Below are 23567 nucleotides of genomic sequence, written 5' to 3'. Positions count from 1 at the left end.
AGATGCAGACACATCTCTCTTAATCCACTGCCTAAAGCTGCTCGCTAAGCTTAAAAATGTTCAATCTGAAGTATTAAAGTCGATCGAATCCGACATTTTAATAAGCATCTATTAGAATCTGCCGCTCGTAGAATATCTGTTGAAATCTTTGCAATCACAAAACAAGTGAATGACTGTAAACGCTTAGCGAGCTGATACAGTGCAAAACAAAAGTGTTGATTATGTGTGCTTTCTGTTTTTCTACCGTCTGTAACAAAGACAGATGTACTGACCTTCACTTGTTCGCACACGCAGATGTACATTACAGATTTACATGAGTGTCTCGTTAAATGGAGGCTTAATTGAGTCGTCTAAATGATCCTGTAAAGAGCAGCTTATCCATTATAGAGACATAAAGGCTGATGCGCCTGTCTGTATATTCTTTTGTGTGTGAGTAATGTTCTTTTGTTGGTACATATGAGGCAATCATTGCTACTTTTTCAGCCCGTATCTGGTTGAACAATTAGGTCTGCAGCAATTAATTGTTTTCATTATTAATTATTTGCCAATTATTTTGACATTTAATCATTTAGTGTCCTAAATGTCAAAACAAATGTTTAAGAAAAACACATCACGATTCCCCTCAGCCCAAATGACATCTTCACTTTGCTTCTTTTGTCCAACCAACAGCGCAAAACAAAAGACTCTTTACTCACTGTCATAAATGACAAAGAAAAGCTGCACATACTCACATTTAAGAAGCAGGAACTTGCACATATTTGACGTTTTTACTTGAAAAATTACTGAAGTGATAAATTAATTATCAAAAGGGTTGAAATTTCTTTTGATCCACAAATCAACCAGCTGATCTTTGTAGCTCTATTTTAAGAGCTGCCAGAGATGGTGTTTTCTTTCTGCCTTTGGTTTGGATCGACAAGGTTTGGATGGGGTTGAAAAAAGCCACAAACCAGGAGGAACTATATTAATTGGCACTGTTTCCAGTACTAGAAAGGTTAACTCACAGTTTGAACTCTTCTATGGCTTGTATGGCCACGAAACTCTCACTGTTGATTCATCAATACAAACGATAAACAATTGTCCTACAGAATTTGGGCCTTTGATTAGCATTTTCACCAAAGTAGCAGCAACTGATGTTGGGTATTGTAGTTGTGGACACCCGCTAAGTTGAGGTAATTAAAATTGGCGATAACTACACCGGCATGAAATCCCATGTTGGGATAAATTGACGCAATCATTAAAGTGATAACCCCCGAAGATTTTCATTTAAATAAATGTCTGTTAAGTCTCTATCTATCGTCGACTGAGCTAACACAATGGTGATTGAGCCTATGGCCCACTGATTAAATCCTTTGCATTTGCAGTATTACAGACTGGGTGTCTGTGGTGACATTCGCAGAAAAAATCACAAACGACGCCCAGTTAGTGACGCGTTTTCCATCAGCCAGCAGTGGTTGGTCTGCCAGAGAGGGTAGGCGGAGCTAAGCGGCTGCTTGTCCGCTCTCTGCAAGTGTTGCGAGTAAACAGTAATCTATTATGGCTGAACAAACAAAGAAAAGATCGATGACTACAGATACAACCGGAGCCAACCGTGGACGTCTGGTTAAATTGGGAACCATTTATCACCATTAGAGGCGCCAAAATCTTCGACATTGAATCTTTAAGGAGAATTTAAATCAGAAATGTTTATTGGTAAAGTTAAAGAACAAGTAATTTCTTGTGGCTCAGTGGTAGAGTCGGTCGTCTCACAATCGAAATGCTGCGGGTTCGATCCCTGACTGCTACGATCACATGTCGAAGTGTCCTTGGGCAAGACACCGAACCCCAAATTGCTCCTGGTGGCACAGCCATCGGGTATGAAGGTGTATAGATCCTGATTTCACTTGGATATTTGTTAAGGTTTAATGACATCCATCTGTCCGTGGTCACTTTCACACCACATCCCTTTAGAATAAAACTGTAGGCTAATAAAAACTTTGGCTCCAGGTAGTTTTTCCACTTTCCCAATTTATGAAGCCAATAAAAGCTTTGCCTTATAACAAACTGAAAGGGAAGTGTGATGGAAGGGATCTGGATGAACCCCCCCCTGTGTTGTATCGGCAGCTGGGGGTAAATATCAAAGCCATCATGCACGGCTCAGTGTCACGTTAATTGGCCGGCTGGAATGAAAGGCTGGTCGATAAGTGTGTTTTGCCTCCACCTGATTTCTCATCTCCTTTGTCTCCCCGGGCGGAAAGCTTAAATGTCAAGTGTGACCGCCAGCAATCTATTTACATCTGTGAGTACGTCGGAGGGGATGAAAGAGCGGAGATTGGACTGATTGAATGATAGAGTCGACAAAGCTCTGCGGAGATAGAAATCAATAGGAATCATTTCTGTGTGTTGACATTTTGTGACATTAAAGTGGAAGGTGGATTGAATCAGATTGACGGACAGGGCAAAGGAAATGTTATATTACTATCTGCACTAATGCAGTTCACTCTGGATTATGATACAAGTGTCCGTCACTTCTATTTAATTCCACTTAACCCTGCAGAACCCATTAACCCATTATGATGTGTGTTCACTGACGACGTCCCTATGTGACATTATGTGTGGGTTTAAATGGTAAAATGGTAAAAATTCACTATGGGCGAGATCTTGTTTTCATTATCATGCTAATCTAAATTATAACCATAATAGCTAGAGCAGATGTTACATGACCTTTAGGTTGTACAGGTTGTTCAAGCTGTGAGGCAACATCGCTAACTACCACACCACCGTGCAGCCCTGAACTAAAATCACAAAAGCAATTATACCAATGTACACACGGTTTCTTTTGCCCCAAGGAAAATACTCAAATTACTTTTTTGAACTCAAAAACTTAAAATAGTTTAAAAGACTGATGAAGTGGTTAGAACTATTTTTGTCATGTTTGTTTAGAATAACATGTGAATGTGTTTATTTCAGCAAAATTTAATAAGAAAAAAAGACAGATACTTTTTCTACATTTATGACACAATGACTTGAATAACCTTTAGGCTCATGTTGTGCAGATTCTACGGATATGAAGCAATTCAAGAAATGACATCACAGTAAGCTGAAATATAAATGTAGGCCGAGGTGGACCCTTTCTATTGCAGAGTTTTAGGAGTTAAGGCGTTTTCCCCTCCATTAGTTTCTGCTTTATCTTCCTAAAGCTTAAATTAGGTGTAAACTAACGTTTTTGTTTTTGTTTACTTCCACAGAAGAAGGAGTGGACGTGGGATGAGAGCAAGATGATGGTGATGCAGGACCCTATTTACAGGTAAGCTGCCCAAAATGTTCATTTCATACATTTAATTTCTTCAGCCCGACTTGAAAGGCTCTAATCTATCCTGTTATTAATTCGCACTGAAACGGCTTCTCGCCGTCCTCACGGCTCATTGGCTCTTTCCCAAACAAAATTTAATCCAAACGTGATTAAATAAACAGTCGGGCTCAGGAAATGAGAATCTTTTGTCTCTGTCACTGGAAGCAGGCGGCACACTTTGGAGAAAGAAGATATTGTAGTTTGTTTGATGATAACTTTTACTGACTTCAAAACAGAGCAGCAAAAAGGATTCAGGAAAATAGATGAGTTATTATGAAGGGCAGAGGAGCGCTGATAACATGGAGCACAGAAATGTGCCACTAACATGATGAGGACGGTTTATGACTTCAGCTGAACAAAATATTTTAATATTGCGTTTTTCAGAAAAGGCAATTTAGCTGAAACTCCAATAATGGCGTTTTGAAATGTTAATTCTAATAATGCATGTAGGAAATAATGGAGTGATGATGATAAGAGCTAGTCCTGTAGTTTTCACACTTGCACACTATTTTCACTTTGAATAATTCACATCATTTTAAAACTTTTTCACCTCCACTTTTCATTTTTCTTCCACTGAAATCCCCCAAAACGTTCAGTTCAGATCTCAGCATCTCTTCAAACAAGCTGGTCCTGCTCTGAAACAGCCAATCTCGTTTCTTCTGAAGCGTTCTTCTGCTTTCGTTTGTAATAACACCGTTCTATCACAATCACAGTGTGATCCTTTTCTCCGCATCTTCACAAAACACCACAGTGGTTTCATAGCTGCAGGTTGGATTGAGACGCCTCCTTTACTCCAAATAATTTCGATCAAAGCGCTGAGACCCCGTCCTTTATTATCGTCTGTGGTCGGGGTCTGGTTTGGATGGAGTGATATCTGACTGCATCATGACGTGCTATCTGGTTTAGATATATTCTGCGGATCTTAAAAAGTTCTGTCTTCATGAAGAGGCTTTGGCTGTATGTGTTGTACGGCCACTCTTAAATTATAGATTTTTTCAAAGAGACTTTGGTTTAAGATCCCAAATCTCAAGGTGATTTAAAGGTCTGTTGCTTTGATGAATGATGCTTAACCCTTAAAGACAGGTTAAATGAACAATGCCCCCTGTAACCTACTCTTCCATAGTTTCCTTTAGATAAGCTGCCACACATGAAATCTTGCTCTGTACTTCATGCACGGATAAATTGGTGTCAATCATCTCATCTCACGTTTGGAAAAGCTGCAGTTACAGTGAAAGTTCACAGCCTCTTCAGAGAGTTGTGGTAGCTGAAGTGCATTTATAACATGAGCAGTTCAGTCAACTCATGTTTGTAATAGTTTGACATGTTTATTGCAGAACATAGCTTGTGTTTGGCATCTAGGCTCCCACCTCATCACTCCTTGCTGATTTATTTTCACGCAGAAATTTGAGGAGTGATGAGATCATCCCTACCCGCAGCCTGCAGGTGGATGCTGGGGTGGCGCAGTACTGCTGCAAGGCCAGCAGAGGCAATAACAGAGGGCAGAGGGAGAGACCGGAAATCCTGCAGCTTAAATAGAGCGCCAAATTGGGAAGCTCGCCTGAACTAGCTCGCAGGTGCCGCCCCATTTATTGTATCTAGTGGAAACATCAACATGCCTGGCCGACTCATGAACAGATACTTTCATTTTTTTTAATCAACTGCTGTTGTCATGGCTACAGTGCTTTTGGCGCAAAGCCCTCTTTAATATGTTGCCAAGTTATTGCAATCAGATGCATAACAAGGGCACACAGCGCTTATTAGTGTGTTTGACTGTAATATCACGAGTACAAGATCTACTTTGAAAGTGAAATGCAATCTGCTCTTTATGAATTTGCCCCTCTCTGTTTTGTTGCTGGGTCGAGTTAGATCAGAAGGTTTTGGTGGCTAACATTAGTGTTACTGTGTTGCTGCTTGTGCTGCTGTCACCTTAATGTAGCATTTACCATCATTATATTTTGTCACTTGAGGTGAGAGTTTTTTAATAGTTCCCGGCTGTAGCAGCAAATAAGGCTGGGGTAATTAAACTCTGTTAGAACATGAAATCAGTTTGTTGTTTATGACTAAGTTTAAGCTCACCGTACATGGATGCTTCCAACACCCGGTACAATGGAGGTGAATTTAATTTTGTTTTTATTGCTTTTCAAAAGAAGGCCGCTGGATAAAAGCGACAGCAGTAATATATTTTTACAGAAACTATTTTATTGTGAATATCCTCACACCTGTGTTTCACCAGAACTACCTTCTACTGTAAGAACACTCTGTAGATAGACACGTTGAGTTTTTCTTTTGACGCTTTGAGGGGCATAAATTACATTTCCCTCACTTCCATTTTACTGGTCCTGTAGCTGAAGCTTTGAAAGCAGATAACCTGGGCACATAAAAACAAAACTGCATGACCACTGCATTTGTCATTTGAGGGAAATGACCCTTTAAATGTTACCGGCTATATTTCCAGGGAGAGTTTCTTCGTCTTTCCGTTTCTTTTCCCCTTCCATGAGTTCTTCCCCTTCAGGGAAGCGAGCACGCTATCAAATGTGAGTGGACAGTCCATTAGCTCAGAGCACGGAGGAGCAGGATGCTGCTGAGACAGAGATTGTACAGGACTGAATGAGGTTGTGAGAATCTTTATGGACGCTCGTGTGTGTGTGTGTCCACTGTGAGTGTAATCAGCGTGGCATGAGCACTCTGAAATATCAAAGAGAGAATGCGTGTGTAAACAATCACAGCTTGTTTTCCATATCACATAATCAGGGTGTTTCCAGGACACACAAACATCAGATTGACTCTAATTGGCTGGGTGTGAACTTCTTACTGCAGGGGTTTGAAGTGAGAGCGAAGGGGCCGAGCCAAACACTTCGCACACAGACCGTTAGGTGGGAGTCAGCGAGGGTGGGCTGCTTCTCAGAGTGTGACAGCAATTACCACAGTTAATGCTGGAGAAGTTATGACCCAAGACAGATACTATGAATATGCACACATATAAAATACATGCACATCATTTTCCTACATCTCTCTCACACACACTTAGAAAGAAATGCAGCAAAACCTTCACACATACAATCTTAAAGTCATGTTTAGTGTACAGAGAGACACTTTGTTTGCTTTCAGCAAGGAAGGTGTGAAATCTATGACAGTTATAAGTACCGGTGGGAATAACCGGGTAACTCCTGATACGATACGCGGCTCGATAACAATAATATCACGATACAGCGATTCTGCGATAATTGATATATTGCAAGACCATCATATAATAATGATACATCACGATATCTGACGCGGTGAGTCAACATGTTTAGAGCGCTGTATAAATTTTAAATTAAAATATCAATATTTGGCGACAGCCCATCGCTAATTGTATTGCACAATATTTTGTCCCACCCTTAGTTATAAGCGAATCCATACTGTTTTCTAGGACTAATACCAATCAAGTGAATCTATGCATTTGTTACATGTGTTTTTTAAAGGCAGAATCAGTGGGATTTGTTTGTAAATGTTCCATTCAAAGGTGCACACTTCCAAAAAGCAAAGCCAATTTTCGCCTGACTTTACCTGCCCAAGTCTGACTGCAGGATCACAAACATTTGTCCCTCCAGATGTTGGTAAACCCAATGCCATCGTGCTGTGTGTTGGTTCATAATACCAACTAGAGGTGCACACAGCTCGGAACCGTGTCTGGATTAACTTTACTGACGGAGCCAGCGCTACTTAAGGCTTCCCAGTTATGGATGGATGGATAGATGGATGGATGGATACATGAATGGATGGATAGATAGATAGATAGATAGATAGATAGAGAGATAGAGAGATGGAGAGCTACTACTTTACTGTCAGACCAAGTCTGAAAGTGTTCTTGCACCACAGCAGCTCCATTTGCAACCAGATGTAAGGACAGATACAGAAACGATTCATAACACAGAAGACAGCATTCAGGGCCCTTTAACGTACCTTTGCTCTGGGATTCAGCTCGATGTTTCAGTGGTAGCTCAGTGCTAGAGTCGGTCGTCTTTCAATCGGAAGGTCAGAGGTTCGATCCCCAGCTCCCTCAGGCTACATGTCAAAGTGTCCTTGGGCAAGACACCGAACCCCAAATTGCTCGGTATGAATGTGATATCTGATTGACAGTTGGGCACTTTACGTAGCAGCCTCTGACATCAGTGTATACATGTGTGTGTGAATGGGTGAATGTGATGTAAAAGCAGCTTTGAGTGGTCGCAAAGACTAGAAAAGCGCTATATAAGTACAGTCCATTTGCCATTTACAATTTCAGGATAGACTGATGAACAAAAGAGCTGCTTCAGTCTAACCTTATTAAACCCCGGGGCCCTGTATCTCCGGTTTGACAGTAATAGCTCATATTGACTATTCAGAGCGTGGTTCGGGTCAGACACAATGTTATTTGCTAGTCTAAACATGTTTTTGTGTTAGGCTGATTCATAAAAATTATGTGAGTGATGTTAGCAAGGTCAGGGTCAGCTCAGCTTTACCCAGGATTTCTCGAATTATTATTAACAAAAAACAGCCCAATCAGAATCAGAATCGGAATCTGTGTTTATTGCCAAGTAGGTTTACACATACAAGGAATTTGTGTTGGTGATTTTGGTGCAGAACAATTAACACAGAATGAGAATAAAATTAAGTAAAAAGGATGCCAAAATAATGACATCATGATGCAGAAACAGAAAAATAAAAAAATGGTCAGGTCATCCACGACATGAGATTTACAACTTCTGAAATGTGTTTTCTTTTTAACAGACTTTAACAGAGAATCTCAATGCTTTGGCTACAGCATCAGGAACATTAAGCTGAATGTACATCATTCACGGAGTCCGTGTGTACCCATGAGTTAGCATCTTGGCACTGACTGAGTATGTAATTGTCTTGGGAGAACAACTGGCTTTCCCTTATTGGCTGACGGCTACACACCCAGAGGTTGATATTACAGGTTTATATGTAGGAAGCAAAGTAATTCTGCGTGCTGTGCCATCTGTTCATTATGGAACAAAGTGAGTTATGAAGTGCTGGGGAGGGAGGAAGAGTGAAGCACATGCACTCCCCAACTGAATCCACCAAGGCTGTTTAATGCGTTAATGTACTCGAATAATAACCACCAGCACCCTGTGATTCACTGCACCTGTGACCAGAAGTGAACTCTGTTATTTTCAGTTTATCCTCGCGTCGCTTTCAGAGAGGGAATTTGTTTGTTCCCTCTGAGCCAGCCAACTCTGACAGGATACGGGGATACTAAAAATATCAGTCTATAAACTCGTCTGATAGCCGGCATAAAGAAAAGATCTAAAGATACGTGTGAAGTTATTGAACAAACCATGAAGGAAAACAATATGTGCATTCCTAAATGTGCTGCCTTAACATTCGGCAGCCTGTCTGAGGAAGGATCTGGACTTCTTTTACAAAGACCAGCGATCAAACAAAGGTGGATCTGCACATTTGGTGTCCACATGCAGACTGTAATATTTCCTGGTATAAACGGCAAACAGGCCAGACAGATCACCAGAGGTATGCTCAGCCGTCTCTGCTTCTATCTTCAAAGAAAAGCAAGAGATACAGCTGCTATGTGGGCCATCATTAGTTCACAGGTCTTTATTTATGGGTCTACTCGTTGCAGATATTTAAGTCAACAGCTTGACACCAGGCTGACATATTTTGTTAAAGAAAGGGATGAATTGTTTCGGTATTTCAAGCATGTTCTGCACTTTCTTACAGAAAAAAAAAAGATTTTCAAACATGCTCTCGAGTGAAACTGCTTGTGAAGTCTATAAATTATATAGCCCTAAGTTATTTAGTACTCTGAACATGGCCGTGGTGTTGTGTTACCTCTGCAAGGTCTTTTCTCCCGGCCCTGCTGCTCCTGCTCTGCCTTGGTGGGTGGCAGAGACAAATAAAGATTTAGTGTTTGTTTTTTTCAAATGGGATGACTGTTTGTGTGTGTTTGTGCGTGTGTGTGTTTGTGTTCGCCCGGAAACTTTGTGAGCACGGCTAAAAAAAGGTGTTCATGCTGCCAGTTTGATGTGTGTGGGTGGGTATGTGTGCTTGATCCAGAGGATTGTCAGACACTGCAGGCTGAGTTGGTCTGCTGTTTTTGCCCTGAGGCTGCGGCTCTCTGGCAGGTGGAGGGAAATGCACACAAACATACACACACACACACACACGCACACACACATACACCCTGTTTGTGTAAAGAGAAGGAGCAGAAAGATATACAGCTGTAAATATTGCAAAGTCACTAAAGCTCTCCTCCCTGACTGAAACTCCTCCACCATGGATGTCCTCTGCTGCTGCTGTATCGCACCAACCACCTATTTCTTTTTAACTTAAACACTTCCATCAGCATCTTTTCCCCTTTTGCACTGTGTTGTCTTAATTTCTTTATTGCACTGGAAAAGTTTGCAGAAAAAAATCACAAGCGGCGCCCAGTTAGTGACGCGTTTTCCATCAGCCAGCAGTGGTTGGTCTGTCAGAGAGAGTAGGCGGAGCTAAGCGGCTGCTTTTCCAGTTTCAGTAAGCATTGCGAGGAAACAATAATCTACTATGGCTGAACAAACAGAGAAAAGATAGATGACTACAGATACAACTTCAACAAGACTAGGTCAAAACCTAGTAAGTGGCTGACAGGTCAGTGTGTGGCTCTCAGTCTCTGTCCACCTGGCTCTGTTCCTGCTTGCTTTGTGTTTCCTTGATGGAGGCTGGAGGAGTGATTTCCTGGTTTCATTTATTAGTTATGGTTTTTGTTTCCTAGTTTAGGTAAGGTTGTTCTGGGTCCGACGGCCCACTGCGGTTCCTCTTTCTTTTTGTTTTCTTCCTTTTCAGACTCCAGTCTCCATTAGTTTGCATTTTGATGTATAGTATTATGTTAATATTCACTCATTCGTTTGGCAACTTGGCACGTATGTTCTTCTTATTATATGTTAATGCGGCCGTAACAGCATTCCACCCTGGTAAGAAGTGAACCACCTTCGTATTACTAAAAACATGGAGTTAACCATGAAGTTGCCTCGCAAACCCTGCTTCGTAGTTTAACACCCCCTGCTCTGTATGTTTATTATGTTAACTGCTAACTTTTGTTGTGGTTTGGTGCATTATGAATGTGAATCGATTGATTGATCAAGTAGTGGTATTTTTGGTCAACCATGTCTCTTAAAATATTGTGTTTATATAACACTTATCTGCAAATGCAAAGATGTCTTTAAAGGAGCTTGATTCTGCCTGGACTACATTTAATCAGTGTTATAACGACAATGAAATAATCTGGGACATGTTTTCCCTCAAAGTTTTTCTCAGAAACTGCAGAGTGATTAACTTTTTAAAACATGGTTAAAACTGTATTAGAGGAAACGTAGTCGATAAAGGTTGTTAGAGGACAAGGTTGTTTTCGTAGGCCAGCAGGGAAGTGTGCTCTGCCATGGTTACTCCTCTGCTGCCTCAGTCCAACTTGCTTTGTTCCCTCGACAATGCAGCAAGGTCCTATTCGGCAAGGACACTCCAACTTCTGAACATGTTGTTGCTCCATTGAAGGACTGTGTAAGTGGACGGCATTGTGGCACAATTATTTGTACATGTATCCCATTTGGAAGACCAGTACGGTGGCCCTGAAGGTCAAAACACAGCAACATTTCAGAGCCCAAGAACATCTTTAATATGTCGCGTGGTTCGTTTCAGGACAATTTGAGGATATATTTAACAAAAATACTACTTTCTGTCTGTGTGCCAAAAATAAACCTTCTGTTTACATTTATTCCACCAACATACTCCTCTCTACACGTACTTAGGCTTATAGGTTTTTTTCCAATGGGATACCACCCTCTGTCCAAGTACTTATAATTTCAGAGATTTATTACTACTTCATATCTCCGTAATTATCCTTTCAAAGAGTTTATTCCACCCATAAACTGCTCCCAGTCCAAGTTATTAAAGTTTTTATGTCCCATTTAATCCAAAATACTACCCTCTGTCCAGGTTCTTATGGTTATAAGAGTTTATTCCAATCAAATCCCACTTTTTGTCTCATAAATACTAATCATTTTAAAGGTTCGTTCCACCCACTCCGTCCAAGTGCTTCAAATCTAAAAGGTTTATTCTAAGCAGATATTCTCTCTCCATTACTTTTAATTTTAAAGGTTTGTTCCACCTAGACACCGTTTTCCCAATTGAAAAGTCTAATGCACCCAAAGACCACTTTCTGTCACGGATATAATAGTTTGAAAGGCTTATTCCGTCCATGTACTGTCTGCTTTGCAATTATACTCATTCGTTATCTGTCAGTTCTGCATAACTGAAGAAGAATTTCGGATGAGAGGTGCATCCTCTTCAAACTTTAACCAAGTCCAGTTGCCTTTTGGATTAAAGCTGTAGTCGGTAACATTATTCTCAAACTGTCACTTTAAACATGCGGTAGTACATGAGAGAAATCATGTGTTTAAAAACAAAAATCATGTTCCTCTGGCTCCTCCTACTTCTCCTAATGGCATTTGTAAGAATCCAATGCTCCTGAAACACAACAACCAATCAGAGCCGAGCAGTCTCTCAGGCTGCTGTCAATCACACGCTGCACAGCACCACTCCTCCGCGCATGCTCACACGGTCACGCTCAGTTTCTTCAGTGTGCGCAGCGTCAGCTGGTTTGTGTCCACACAGGCTTAAAAAACAACCACCGGGAATGAAAAAACTGCTCATCCCTCTATTGCCAACTACGGCTTATACTACAAAGACCGTTAAACCGAAGAAGAGAAATGAGGGAAAGCAAGATAAAAAGAAAGAGTTGGACCGAGACAGAAATGAAACGAAAGTAAATATTGGAGCGGCATTTCCGAGGTGGAGAGAGCTACGGGACCTGAAAGGATTAAAAAGTGATGCTGAGTTAGACAGTTCTGCTACACAGGTAATTACCCCAGCTTCATTTCTGCTGTAATTGTTAAAAAAAAAAAAATTCCACATTGCTAAGATGTCTGCGGTTACTGTGATGTTACGGGGGCTTTGGAGGCAGGATTGAGCGCCGCAGAGAGAGAGGGACCTGGAGGTTGTGATCTTTCAAATTTTGGAGCAAAGTCCGCTCTCTTCTCCATCTTCCCTCCTGCAGCTTTAAATCTTTGAATTATTTTTTTCGTTGCAAGTTGGTCATCATCAGGTAAAATAAGGATGGAATCTTCTTATTTGTCCTTTACAGTCACTAGATTTTGAGCAGATATTTAAAAGGTTGAAGAGTTCTGAAATGTCCTTGTGTTTTGAGAAAGGTTTTTGTTTTGACCTTCAGGGCTACCGTAGAGCAGCCCTCTTCTCTGTGGTGTGTCTCTCCAGTCTCTACATCAGTGTATATCTAAGCCACGTGACATTTCTCATCCCTGATCGTTTGACACAGCCATTTAAAAAATGAAGCTGCTTTATACTGTTTCATCTCACTGCACAAATGTCTACTTACTGTGAAATATTCACCATGTATAATGAGAGAAAAACAACGAGATGTGCAGACTTGATTTAGACATCCATTTCATATATCTGAGCACCTGATGACTCGTGACCACGCCGTGTTTCTGCAGAGGTGTGGATGACTCAGAAGAAACAGATGGTGTGTGCAGCCAAGGAGTCAACAAGACGTTTTCTCTGATCTCATCTGTGGTGTAAATGACAGCAGCACACACCTTCTTTACAGCAGACTTACGCTTTAACTGAGAGCCCAATGCTTACTCTAATGGAAAACATACAAAGAGAGCAGTGCATTGTGGTGAGCTCCATCACATTGGGCAACATGCCGCTAAGTGTGAGTCAGGCTCCGACTCTATTCAGAAAAGAATTCTCTAGGACATTTCCAATGACAGAAAGTAATAGGCTTCTTTTGTGGTAGTGGGAGGAAGAGTTTTGAACACACAATCGCAGTAATTCACATGTACACTGCTGAGAAGCACATGAACATCTCACTGCTATTGTAAATCTTAGCAATAGTACAATTTACAATTCTTGCAACTGCAACTTTTTCCTCCATCAGTTTTTTTGTCCTCCCGTCTCTTTCTCTTAGTTTCTGTACTTATTTTTGCAGGAGAGAAAAGTCTCGGACGCTGAAAACAAACTGTGAGCTTCACCTTGTTTGAGGAAAAAATGTTCGGCCCATTAACATCTTAATGATTCCTTTGATTAAAGAGCTGTTACAGCATTAGAAGAGACCTGTTAAGTGCAACAGCTTAGAATAGATCTGTACATGACGGCCAAACAAATGTTCCTTTGATAAAATCTTTATCTAAAAAGACTGTTTGACTTAGCAGTAAGCTGCAGATTGCTTTAATTGTGCACCGCTGGCTGAGTCGTGTCTACTCACAGGTTGGATGTGACCTCATTTGCATTCAGACAGAACTCAAACCATAAGCACACATGATGTTACTTTACAAAGACCAGCTGTGAGCATCGCTGACAAAAACTGTCAAGAGCTTAAACGTGCAGGAGAGCTTTATTTTTCTCGTTGCCATGCAACATTAATGGTGCTTCCTGACAGCGAGCGGTTGCCGCTGCTCTGCCAAGTCCGTCTTCTGTGTTTTGTTACAGCAGAAGCAGAGCACGCCTCTGTTGCCTTCTCTCCTGGATACTTTGGATCACAGCAGCTGTTGCTACCAACTACAATATCTCATCATGTAGCTAGATGGAACAAATTGTAGCTTATAAAAGAGGAAATCGTCGGCAGCAGGACACAATTTGTACAATAGAAGAATTATTGGCAATCAGACCTGGAAGCTGATGTTTCTCGAATATTGTTTCTTTTCTTTGGCACGTCTGTCTCTGCAGGTGAAGATATTTAACATTCAGGGAACAAATTTATCACCCGCATTGTTTCTTTCCCTTTTGTTTCTTTGTCTGTCATGGTCCACAACACACTGTGGTGGCATCCTGAAAAAGTTGAACCTTCACAAACTCTGTCTGCAGCAGCAAAAAGTTGGGGGAGCATCTGCTTACCTATGTGGGTTATGGGGGGAAGCAGTGTGGGCAAACACTCTATGCCTGAAGCAGAAAAAGTCATGACAACATGTCATTCGCATTGGTGGAAAATGGTTCTCGACCTAGTAGTCCAAACCTCCTGTGCGGTCCCAAAATCATTCTCAGGGATCCGAACATCATAAGACCCATGGCAACACCGTAATCGACAACCGGTAGATGTTACTGATAACGCAGCGGTTTGATGTCACTGACAGCTGAAAGCAGCTCATCGATGGAGCACAGTGTAGGCACAAAGCAGGCGATGGACCAAAGCCGTGACCAAGGCACTCCAGTCCAGTCACCAGCTCTTCTCATCGTGGAGTGTTTGTCACCTTTGAGAGAGGAATACTCGACTTTGCAACATGACTTCACAGCTGTTTGACAGAAGCCTCTTTTTCATCTGTATCATCTTTCAATTCGATTCGTCAGGCATATTTTGATGGGAGCACTTCTGCTGATTCCACTTGAGTCCTTTTAGGACTTTGCTTTATGTTGAACTGGATGGATTAAGCTCCATTGTAACTCCAGATTAGTCAATTCAAATGTTTCACCACATTGTCTTTCATCTGAAGTTTAGTTTGAGGGAAGTTGCAGATTGGTCGTTAAATGGGTTTCTGGCTGCCTTACAGTCTGAACAGTTTTGTGATCCAACGTCTCACATGGCCTCTGTCAAAAGATTTAATAAGCTAATTAAAGCTGGGGAATATTACAGATACATTAAGTTAATATTGTTGAAGTTGTATTTTACAGTGCAGCAAACTGTAGCCTTGTCTGAAGCTGTGCTGTGATATGAATAAAGCTCAACCGCAGCAGAAAGACAGATGCTTTGTGTTTAGTTTCATTGTACAAAGTATGAGCTGTAACTTATGATTATTTTGACAATGATTGATTTAGTCAATAAAAAAAATTGTCATCAAGTTCTTCTATTGTCCAGCCAGCTGTTCAAAGATCAAAGAATCCTTATTTACAAAATGATATAAGATAGTCCTTACACTTCAGAAGCTCCAACTAGCAAATGTTTGGCATTTTGATGATCAAAATTCGATCGATTAATTAAATAATTGCTGCAGCTCTACAAACAGTAACATGGCTCTTCTCTTTTACTTCACATATTTGTGGCTTTGCTGTTTGAATAAAGCATCACTGGAATTACAAATAGAAAACATTGGGACAAGGCAATGAAGCCATACTGGATGAGCAAAAGCTTTTAGTTAGACACAGTTAGTTTAACCACAACTTCAGGTTAATGAAGTCAATGTTTAGTGCCTGCCCTGCTTAAAGGGCCAGTTCGCCGATGCTATCATGGGGAGCTAATGCCATTAGAATTGGAGGACGCTATCTGCTTCTCCAATGGGCCCGGGAAAACCTCCACCAGACAACGTAAAACGCGCCATCTGGTGGGAGGCCAGGGAGCTCGCTAAACTACACTTCCTCAATCTAGGACGCCCGCCTCCTATGTCTTGTTCAGAATCGTCAGGTTTGAAATGTAGACTGCAGACCTGAAGTTTTTTTAGATGTCCGGTATATTCTCGTTGTATTTCAGATTCTGTACCGCTCTGAGCCGTTGCCTGCAGCAAAGCAGTAGTATTTCACTCCAGCGTCTCTCGATGGGCCGTTCCTTTCAGAGGGAGGGGCGCAATGCACGCTGGGTGTTGTAGGAATGTGGACTGGGAGAAACCACGAGCTGTTTGTACAACTTTCTCCACAGCTATGGCGCTAATTTCAAATATTATTGCTTCTATGGATTACAGAGAACACCAGCTTTGACTGACAGTGGCTTTTCCCAGGTGTGAAATGCTCCTTTTATATAATTTTTCGTTCAGTTTGATATTTTTTTCTAATTTCTCGTCTGACATGAAGTTCTCTCTAAAACGGCATTTGAAAAGTTCCTAGCGATTTATACGTTGGTATTTTCATCGTGATACTGTAGTAGCAGAGGTGTTCACATGGAAGGAAGACAGCTACATCGTGTGCAGCCAAAGGCTTGTCTCCTCTGACAGCAGTTTGACATAGTTGGGGCTTGTTGCAGTGACAGTTTAAATGTTCTTACAGCTACGGTTCAGCGTGGGACTGTAACAGATGCTGAAGAGTTGTCATCTGTCTTCTTGTTTGCTTGTCTGTGTCCATGTGGATTGTTTTTTCAGGACAGCATATAAATCATTCAAGTGTTTGTGTGTACACTTGTGACTGTCTGAATGAATATGAATGAGTGTGAAGTTGTGTCTCTGAGAAGCTGGACGTGCATGCTTTGTTGATGTACCCTCAAAAAGACAGTTTCAACCCCTTAGAGTTAAGGAGTGTTGCTACATCTGCATCAGATTTTCAGCCACAGAAATGGATGACGTTGGTAGAATATCACCACAAGCGTCCTTAGATATGCTTAGTAGTATAAGCGATTAAGGGGGATCACTGTCATGCCTCCTCTGCCAGTGCTGAAGTTGCAAAGGAGGTGGTGGCCAGCCTCATTCGCAGTAAGCCAGCAGCTCCAGCAGCAGCGAGAAGCAGCTGAAGATGAAAAGGAATGCACAGCAGAGACTCAAAGCGCTCAGCTAAATCCTCCCAAACGATTCTGACACGCAGCGACCGGCCACAGTCGAGGGTCTTTGATATGCAGTTTGCTCTCTGCATTTGAAAAGCTAGAGGTGAATATGTTTTACTTTGGTTTATGGAGCCGATTAATTCAAACACCAAATCGTTCAACCAGTGTTTTCTCAGCTGGGGATTTCCAGTGGCCTTCTAATCTACACGTTAATGATGAGGCTGACACACGCGCTAAGTCTTTCCCACACCAGTCTCTCGTCTCTTCTGTGACTACGCAGCACGCTGCATGGGGTCACTTTTCAAAGAGAAACTCAGATACACCATGTGCAAGCTGAGAGAAAGGAAGCTAAAGGAGATAAACCTCCCTCCCTGCATATTGATAACAAATTAACTTGAAAGAAGCCAAGGACGTACTGTAGATATCACAGCACTGAACCAACTGTTTGTTATGGAGGGACCTGTGGGAGGCACAGAGCTGAAATGTTACATGTATTCATTTGAGAATGTGGCTCATATTAATTCAGTTTAATCAGTGAAGGCCTCCTGAGGATTCACTGACTGGGAACAGAGAGAGGTCAAAGACTGCTGCTCTATTCTGCTTTGACTCTTTTTGAAGGCCACAAACGGCTCATAGTTCTGGATTTAAAAGGTGAGTGCTCTGTGAACACCTGAATTCAAAGGTGCATATTAAAGAGAAGTCTCGCTCACCAGATTCCTGAGCTCCGCGGCCTGGCAGCAGCTGGTTCACCCTCCTCTGCCTGTCGCTGCTCTCTCTCTCTCCTCGTTCCCTCTTCAATCTCTATGAGCTCTTCATCCGCTCAAATAAATAGGGATGGCCATCGAATTCAAATGCCTCATCTTCATTGTCGAAATGAGGTACATATTCAGGCTTTTGAAATGTATTCTTGCTGGCAGTCCTCTACCTAAACAAATCCTCTCTCCAACTCCAGCTCACGCTTCCATCCGTCCTGTTCAGGTAACATCTCACCACACGGCAGATTTCAGAGCGAGACTTCTCCTTGAGCGAGACTTCTGTCTCTTATTACACAAAAAGGATCTTACTCTTTTAAAAAAGGATGATCTTTGTCAGGATCATTTCCGTAATGCCGGACACCTGGAGTAACAATCTGAGGCTGTCAGTGGCAAAAACAGGCACTTTTAGTCGATGGGGGCAATTGCAGCCATTGCGGCCGTATCGCAGCTACGCTGGAGGACATCTGCTGGACTGATTCCAAACGTTTTTGTTCCTATGAGTCATTTCGACATCCAAATTTGTAAAAATAGGGCCCAGGTTTAAAAATACCGGACTCCTCCTTTAAAATGCAGGTCGTTTGCCGAGCTAACAGGCTAACTAATCTATTTCCAACTGCTATTCCCAATAGATATCTCTGCTAGGGTTGTCATGATACCAGAATTTTAAACTCAGATACGTTACTAGTAAAAATGAAATGATACCCGATACCCGTGTGGATATCATGGCACCAAAAATAGCCAAAAGAACAAAAAATGAGGTGATTTCACCACAGAGTGCTGGAACAGAAAAAACCCACTAAACACAGACCAGCTCATTTGACACACTGTTAATAAACTGTGAACAAACACTGTCGTAACTTTTGAAGCTGTATGAGGCAGTCCGCTGTGTCGTTGCTGTATCAGAGCTCCAGGTGTGACGGAGGGCAGAGCAGACAGACACACACAGTTGACTTCGGCCTATAAAAACAAAACCCTGTACCGTCCTGCAGGGTTGTACGGAGGCGCTTGCTCTCTTTACTTGCTCGCTCTCTTTGAGTTGAAACTCTGATTGTAGATCTGTTGGTTTTTTAAAGCTTTGTTACCTTTCGGTACTATTGAACATAAAAATAACGGAGGTTGTATCGTTTTAAAACATGTGGTATCAAAAAGTCAAATTGAAATTTTTAACAGCCCTAATCTCTGCTCAGTGATGCCTGTGAAGTTTGCAAAGACTCCATGGTGCGCTCTTGGAGGGGCATTGCAAAACAACAGGAAGTGTTCTGTTAAATAAAACAATAGAGCCTGAGCTGCACAGACTTCTCTGATGAAGTGACTTTGCTTTTGCTTACATACTTTTTGTTGTATTTTCTCTCGCTTGAATAACAGAGCAGAGCTTGTGACCAGGAAGTAGAGCCGCTGGCTCAAATCTATTTAATCGATTTCCTCTTCGGTTGTAGCAGTGTGGAACCGACACAGCTTTCCCGAGTTCCCACAGTGGGGAAAAATCTGAGTGAAGCTTGAATTTTAAGGCCATATTGCCAAGACTTACCAAACTGTGATTCTACACTGTCAACTCACAAAGAAATTAGGAAACCGATTACCTTGGGAAAAGTAAGTAAAAGAACTTAAGTGTGTTCAGTCATGGGAAATGATTGTGTGTTAGTAAGTAAGATGAATTTCTTTAGGTAGTTTATCTCAACTTCAAACCCTCCTGTGTCGACTCATTTCAATTTAGGAAGTGATTACCTTAAACATTTCAGTTGCATTAACACAAAACAAAGACAGTAAAATTTGGTGTATAAGATGCACTTTTAATAAAAAAACAGTTTTTTTTCAATAGCTTCCATGTCATGTGACCCAGTGTCCTCAAATCAATGTCAGATGTTAAAACTCAATGGACAAATGAGACACACCTCATTACATCTGATTTAATTCCTGCTATTATTTTATATTAATATTTTTATGATTCGATTTTTTCAACAGACATGCACCGTCTAATCGGCATTGCAGCCGCCACCCTTACAACAATTAACGTTACCGTATGCAGCTACCGAACTGTTTACGTTTTTGAGTTACTGCTAATTCATTGGGATGAGTTATGTCCAATGTCTTTGAGGATTGAGTTAAGTAACCTCTTTTATTAAGATAGACAGTTTTACAGTGATATTGTCTGTGTTGCAGAAATGCTGAAGTTTAGCATCTGTTTTTTTATTTTATTTATTTATTTTTTTAATAACCTTTATTTAATCAGGTAAATCCCATTGAGATCAAGATCTCATTTTCAAGAGAGACCTGAGTACATAATAGTACAATAAAACATAAAACACATACATTTAAATGTACAATATCCATCAATACATTTCCATAGTAAGTATAGTACAATGAAATCCATAAAAATAATTAAGGTCAATTAAAACGTCTTAAAGAAGTTAAAAACAATCAATCAATCAAAACTGAAATCAATCAGACTTTTGAGAAGATTTCTGAATTGACCCATTGGAACCAGAGTGTCGAGCTTCAAGGTGCACTGTAATTTGTTCCAAGCATTTGGTGCGAAGAATTTAAAAGCAGTCTTTCCTAGTTCACTGTGAACTCTGGGGACATGCAGCACTAACCAGTCCTGTGAACCAGTGTTACGTTTTGCAACTCTCCATGCAACTTTATTATATTATATTTTATTTAATAGGAAAGCTGAAGGCAGACAGGAAGTACAGAGAAGAGGGAGGTTGCATGCAGCAAAGGGCCGGGAATGGAATACACCTATTTAGAATAAAAAATCTTTGACCTTCAGTTAAGAAAAAGTAGGGCTGCCATTTCAAACAACAGAGCCCAAATATTTAAGAAGCGAGGCTCCTCTTTGGACCTTCGTCTTGTAACGAGGTCACACAGAAACGTCAAGATGTCTTCAGGACCTGTCAGACTGGACTCAGCGGATGACAGCGATGATCGATGAGACCTACGTGTGCACCGTGCTTTACATTCTCCCCTCTGCCTCTGCTGCCCCAGACACCCCCTGCAGGGAAACTGAGTGGCTGTAATATCAGGAAACTGTGCTCATGGCGCAGATGAGCGGGACAAGCTAAGGCATCTTCAACCAAACAAAATCTTCTAGAATTTTCTGAGCTCGGAGATTCTCGCACAAACAGCCGGGTGGAATCCATCTTTCTGACAGAATCATTTCCAAAGCCCAAAGTCCCAACTGGGCTCCTGGATGCACTTCTGAGCTGTGCCCGCCTGGGAGTGAGCGTGTGTGTGTGTGTGCGTGTGTGTGAGGAGAAGCAAGATTGGATAAAGTGTGAGTCATTCACTACAGAATATGAACAGTCTCTGTGGCAGAACCAGTCTTCAGCTTTCTTTCATCTCGGCTACAGAATAGGAGCGCTCTGTAATAGTTTAGTCATGCACCCTTCACACTGTGGACAAAACATTGCAGCTACGAGTTTAAATCAAAGGATTATACCCCAGTAACAAATAGACTGAATGAACTGGACCTTATGATTAAAGTTTTGTGAGGTGGAAACGAGCAGAGGCATGTAACTCTATTTCAATTCAAAGGTTTTATTGGCAAGAAATGCTCATATAAAACAAGATGGCCGAGGCACCAGAGCACAGTTTGATGAATATGTGGACAAAAGATGGAAAGGTACATTTTATAAAGTACAAATGATTCAGATATATTTGCTATATACAAAATATACATGTATATACCTGGGTGAAAGTCTCCCTGATTGATCAATCCATCGACCGACCTCTTCTTACATGGACTTTCTTGTCTTCTACATCACCTGACTTCCTCCTTTGCTTTCATCCAAATTACTGTATATATACAGTAGATGGACGGTCTGAAGCAGACGTTCACAGGTATGTAAACTTTAATGACTGTCGTGATTGTTTTAGTTACGTCTCCTCTCGCCGTTCGTCCTCCACTCTACTAATCCGAAACAGATCAGCTGCAGGAGCCGGATTTGTCAACAGAGCTGTCAATCATCCTTTTTACAGCATCAAATAACTAATAAAATAAAACTTGTCAGAAGTATGAACACTTGGATGTAATTCAACATTATGAGATGTAACTGCAATGACAGAAACCATGTTTGAGAAAAATGTCTTTGACGTGTATTTTGATTTTATAGTTTGCCTGGATTCATGAAGCCAGTTTCAGGCTCTGATTCGTTTCTGAGCTGTTCAGGAAAATAGTTTTTCCACAGCCGCTCCAGTCTCTTCCCACACTCCGATCAGAGGGACCCTGTGGTTCTCTGCATTATTACAGTGCTGGGATTGGTCCAGATCCTGAGGAAAACAACATAAGCCAGACTTAATCACTGACAGTCTCCACACATAACAGCGTCCCACACAGCCTGGCCAGCCTCCTTCTGCTCCCAGTGTGACTCGTAATGGAGGAGCGCTAGAAGAAGAAGCACCCCTCAAATAAGACACCTGTACTGCAGCAGGTAATGTCTCTGCAGCTGGTTTGGGGTTGTGTCTTATTTCTCCATCTTGAGCTTTGAGGGACATTTCTTCTCATTTTGGGACCTGAACTTGTGAAACACCTGACCAGGTCCATGTTTATCATTTCAGGTTCAAAACAGATCTCAAAGAAGACCTGTAGCTTTAAGTCCCACAGTGATGAAGGTTTAGGACTTAAGACATCTTCTCAATTTAAACCTCCAAAATGTAATGTTCAACATGTGCCTCATACAGGTTTGATTACAGTTATGTCCTGAGTGTTTTGCTGGGCCGTATTTATCACTGTCTTTTCTCACACATCTGTTTCTGTCTCTCATTTGTTTCTCTGTTCCTCAGTTCTGTCAGAAATGTTATTTCTTCGTCTCTTGGCTTTTTAAAGTTTTGGATTTGTTTTTCTGAAGCCTCCAGATGGTTTGAAAATTACAACGATTTTATAAAAAGATGTTAGTCTACCAAACATGCTGTTGGAAACATTAGACGCTCAGAGAAAGTGCTCCAGCCGCCCAGTGGAAAGTCAGGAGACGTTGTAGAAAGGCCGATAAAGTCCAGTTGGGGAGGCGGTCAGTGGCGATGGATGGATGTAAAACCTCGTGTTTGAAAGGAGGAAACAGACCTTAAAAAAAACCTTAAAAACTGTATTTGACAACCTGGAACACGTGGAAATTTTGCTGCTATTAATGATTATTTTCATTATCGATCGATCTGCTGAATATTTTAAAGATTGATCAATTACTCTTAGTTTATGAAAATTATGAAAAACTCTTCAAATTGCTTCTTTTGCACCACATTGTTACCTTAAAAGAGCTGAACCCGGCAAATATTTGACATTTCTGCTTCAAAAATGACAAAATAATCAATTATATTAATAGTTGGCAATTCATTTTCTTTTGATCGTCTAATCGATATACTTAAATAGGATTACACACAACAAATTCAACTACCTTTAGTTCTTTAACATGGTCTCTGTTAAAGTGATAATCTCAAAGATTTTCATTTAAATAAATGTCTGTTAAGTCACTATCTATCGCCAAATGAGGTAACCATGGTGATTGAGCCTATGGCCCACTGATGAAAGCCTTTGCATTTGCAGTATTACAGACTGGGTGTCTGTGGCGACTTTCACGGAAAAAATCACAAACAGCGCCCAGTTAGTGACGCGTTTTCCATCAGCCAGCAGTGGTTGGTCTGTCAGAGAGGGTAGGCGGAGCTAAGCGGCTGCTTTTCCAGTCTCTGCAAGTGTTGCGAGTAAACAGTAATCTACTGTGGCTGAACAAACAAAGGAAAGATGGATGACTACAGATACAACTTCAACAAGAAGTGAAAATCCAAAGAAAAAGAAACAAACTCGACGCTCAGATGAAGGCAAACAGTCTAAAAAGGAAAGTGACCGTCAGTGAGGAAAATCAAGAGTTACAACCGGAGCCAACCGTGGACGTCACACATGCAACACTGTCTGGATATCTGGGAAGTGTGCTCCTGCAGTTACCGTTTAACACCACAGGTGCCGCCGAAGAGAATGAAACTGAGA

The 23567-nt window shown here is 41.3% G+C and overlaps 1 protein-coding gene across 2 annotated transcripts in view; it reads left to right on the top strand.

Annotated features, from left to right (window-relative positions):
- The window catches only part of nos1apa (nitric oxide synthase 1 (neuronal) adaptor protein a), a 214202-nt gene that overhangs the window by 81858 nt on the left and 108777 nt on the right, over nucleotides 1-23567 (top strand). For both annotated transcript variants that reach the window (XM_069679904.1, XM_069679905.1), the window contains exon 4: nucleotides 3225-3283. In XM_069679904.1, the coding sequence (XP_069536005.1) occupies nucleotides 3225-3283 (59 nt within the window). The remainder of the gene's footprint in view (nucleotides 1-3224; nucleotides 3284-23567) is intronic.

This window comes from Semicossyphus pulcher, unplaced genomic scaffold (genome assembly GCF_022749685.1).
Source record: "Semicossyphus pulcher isolate SPU_LCO1_2020_fin unplaced genomic scaffold, fSemPul1.0.p SCAF_4, whole genome shotgun sequence".
Taxonomy (NCBI): domain Eukaryota; kingdom Metazoa; phylum Chordata; class Actinopteri; order Labriformes; family Labridae; genus Semicossyphus; species Semicossyphus pulcher.
Note: the sequence above shows the minus strand (reverse complement) of the source record. Positions and strands in the feature narration are given on the sequence as shown.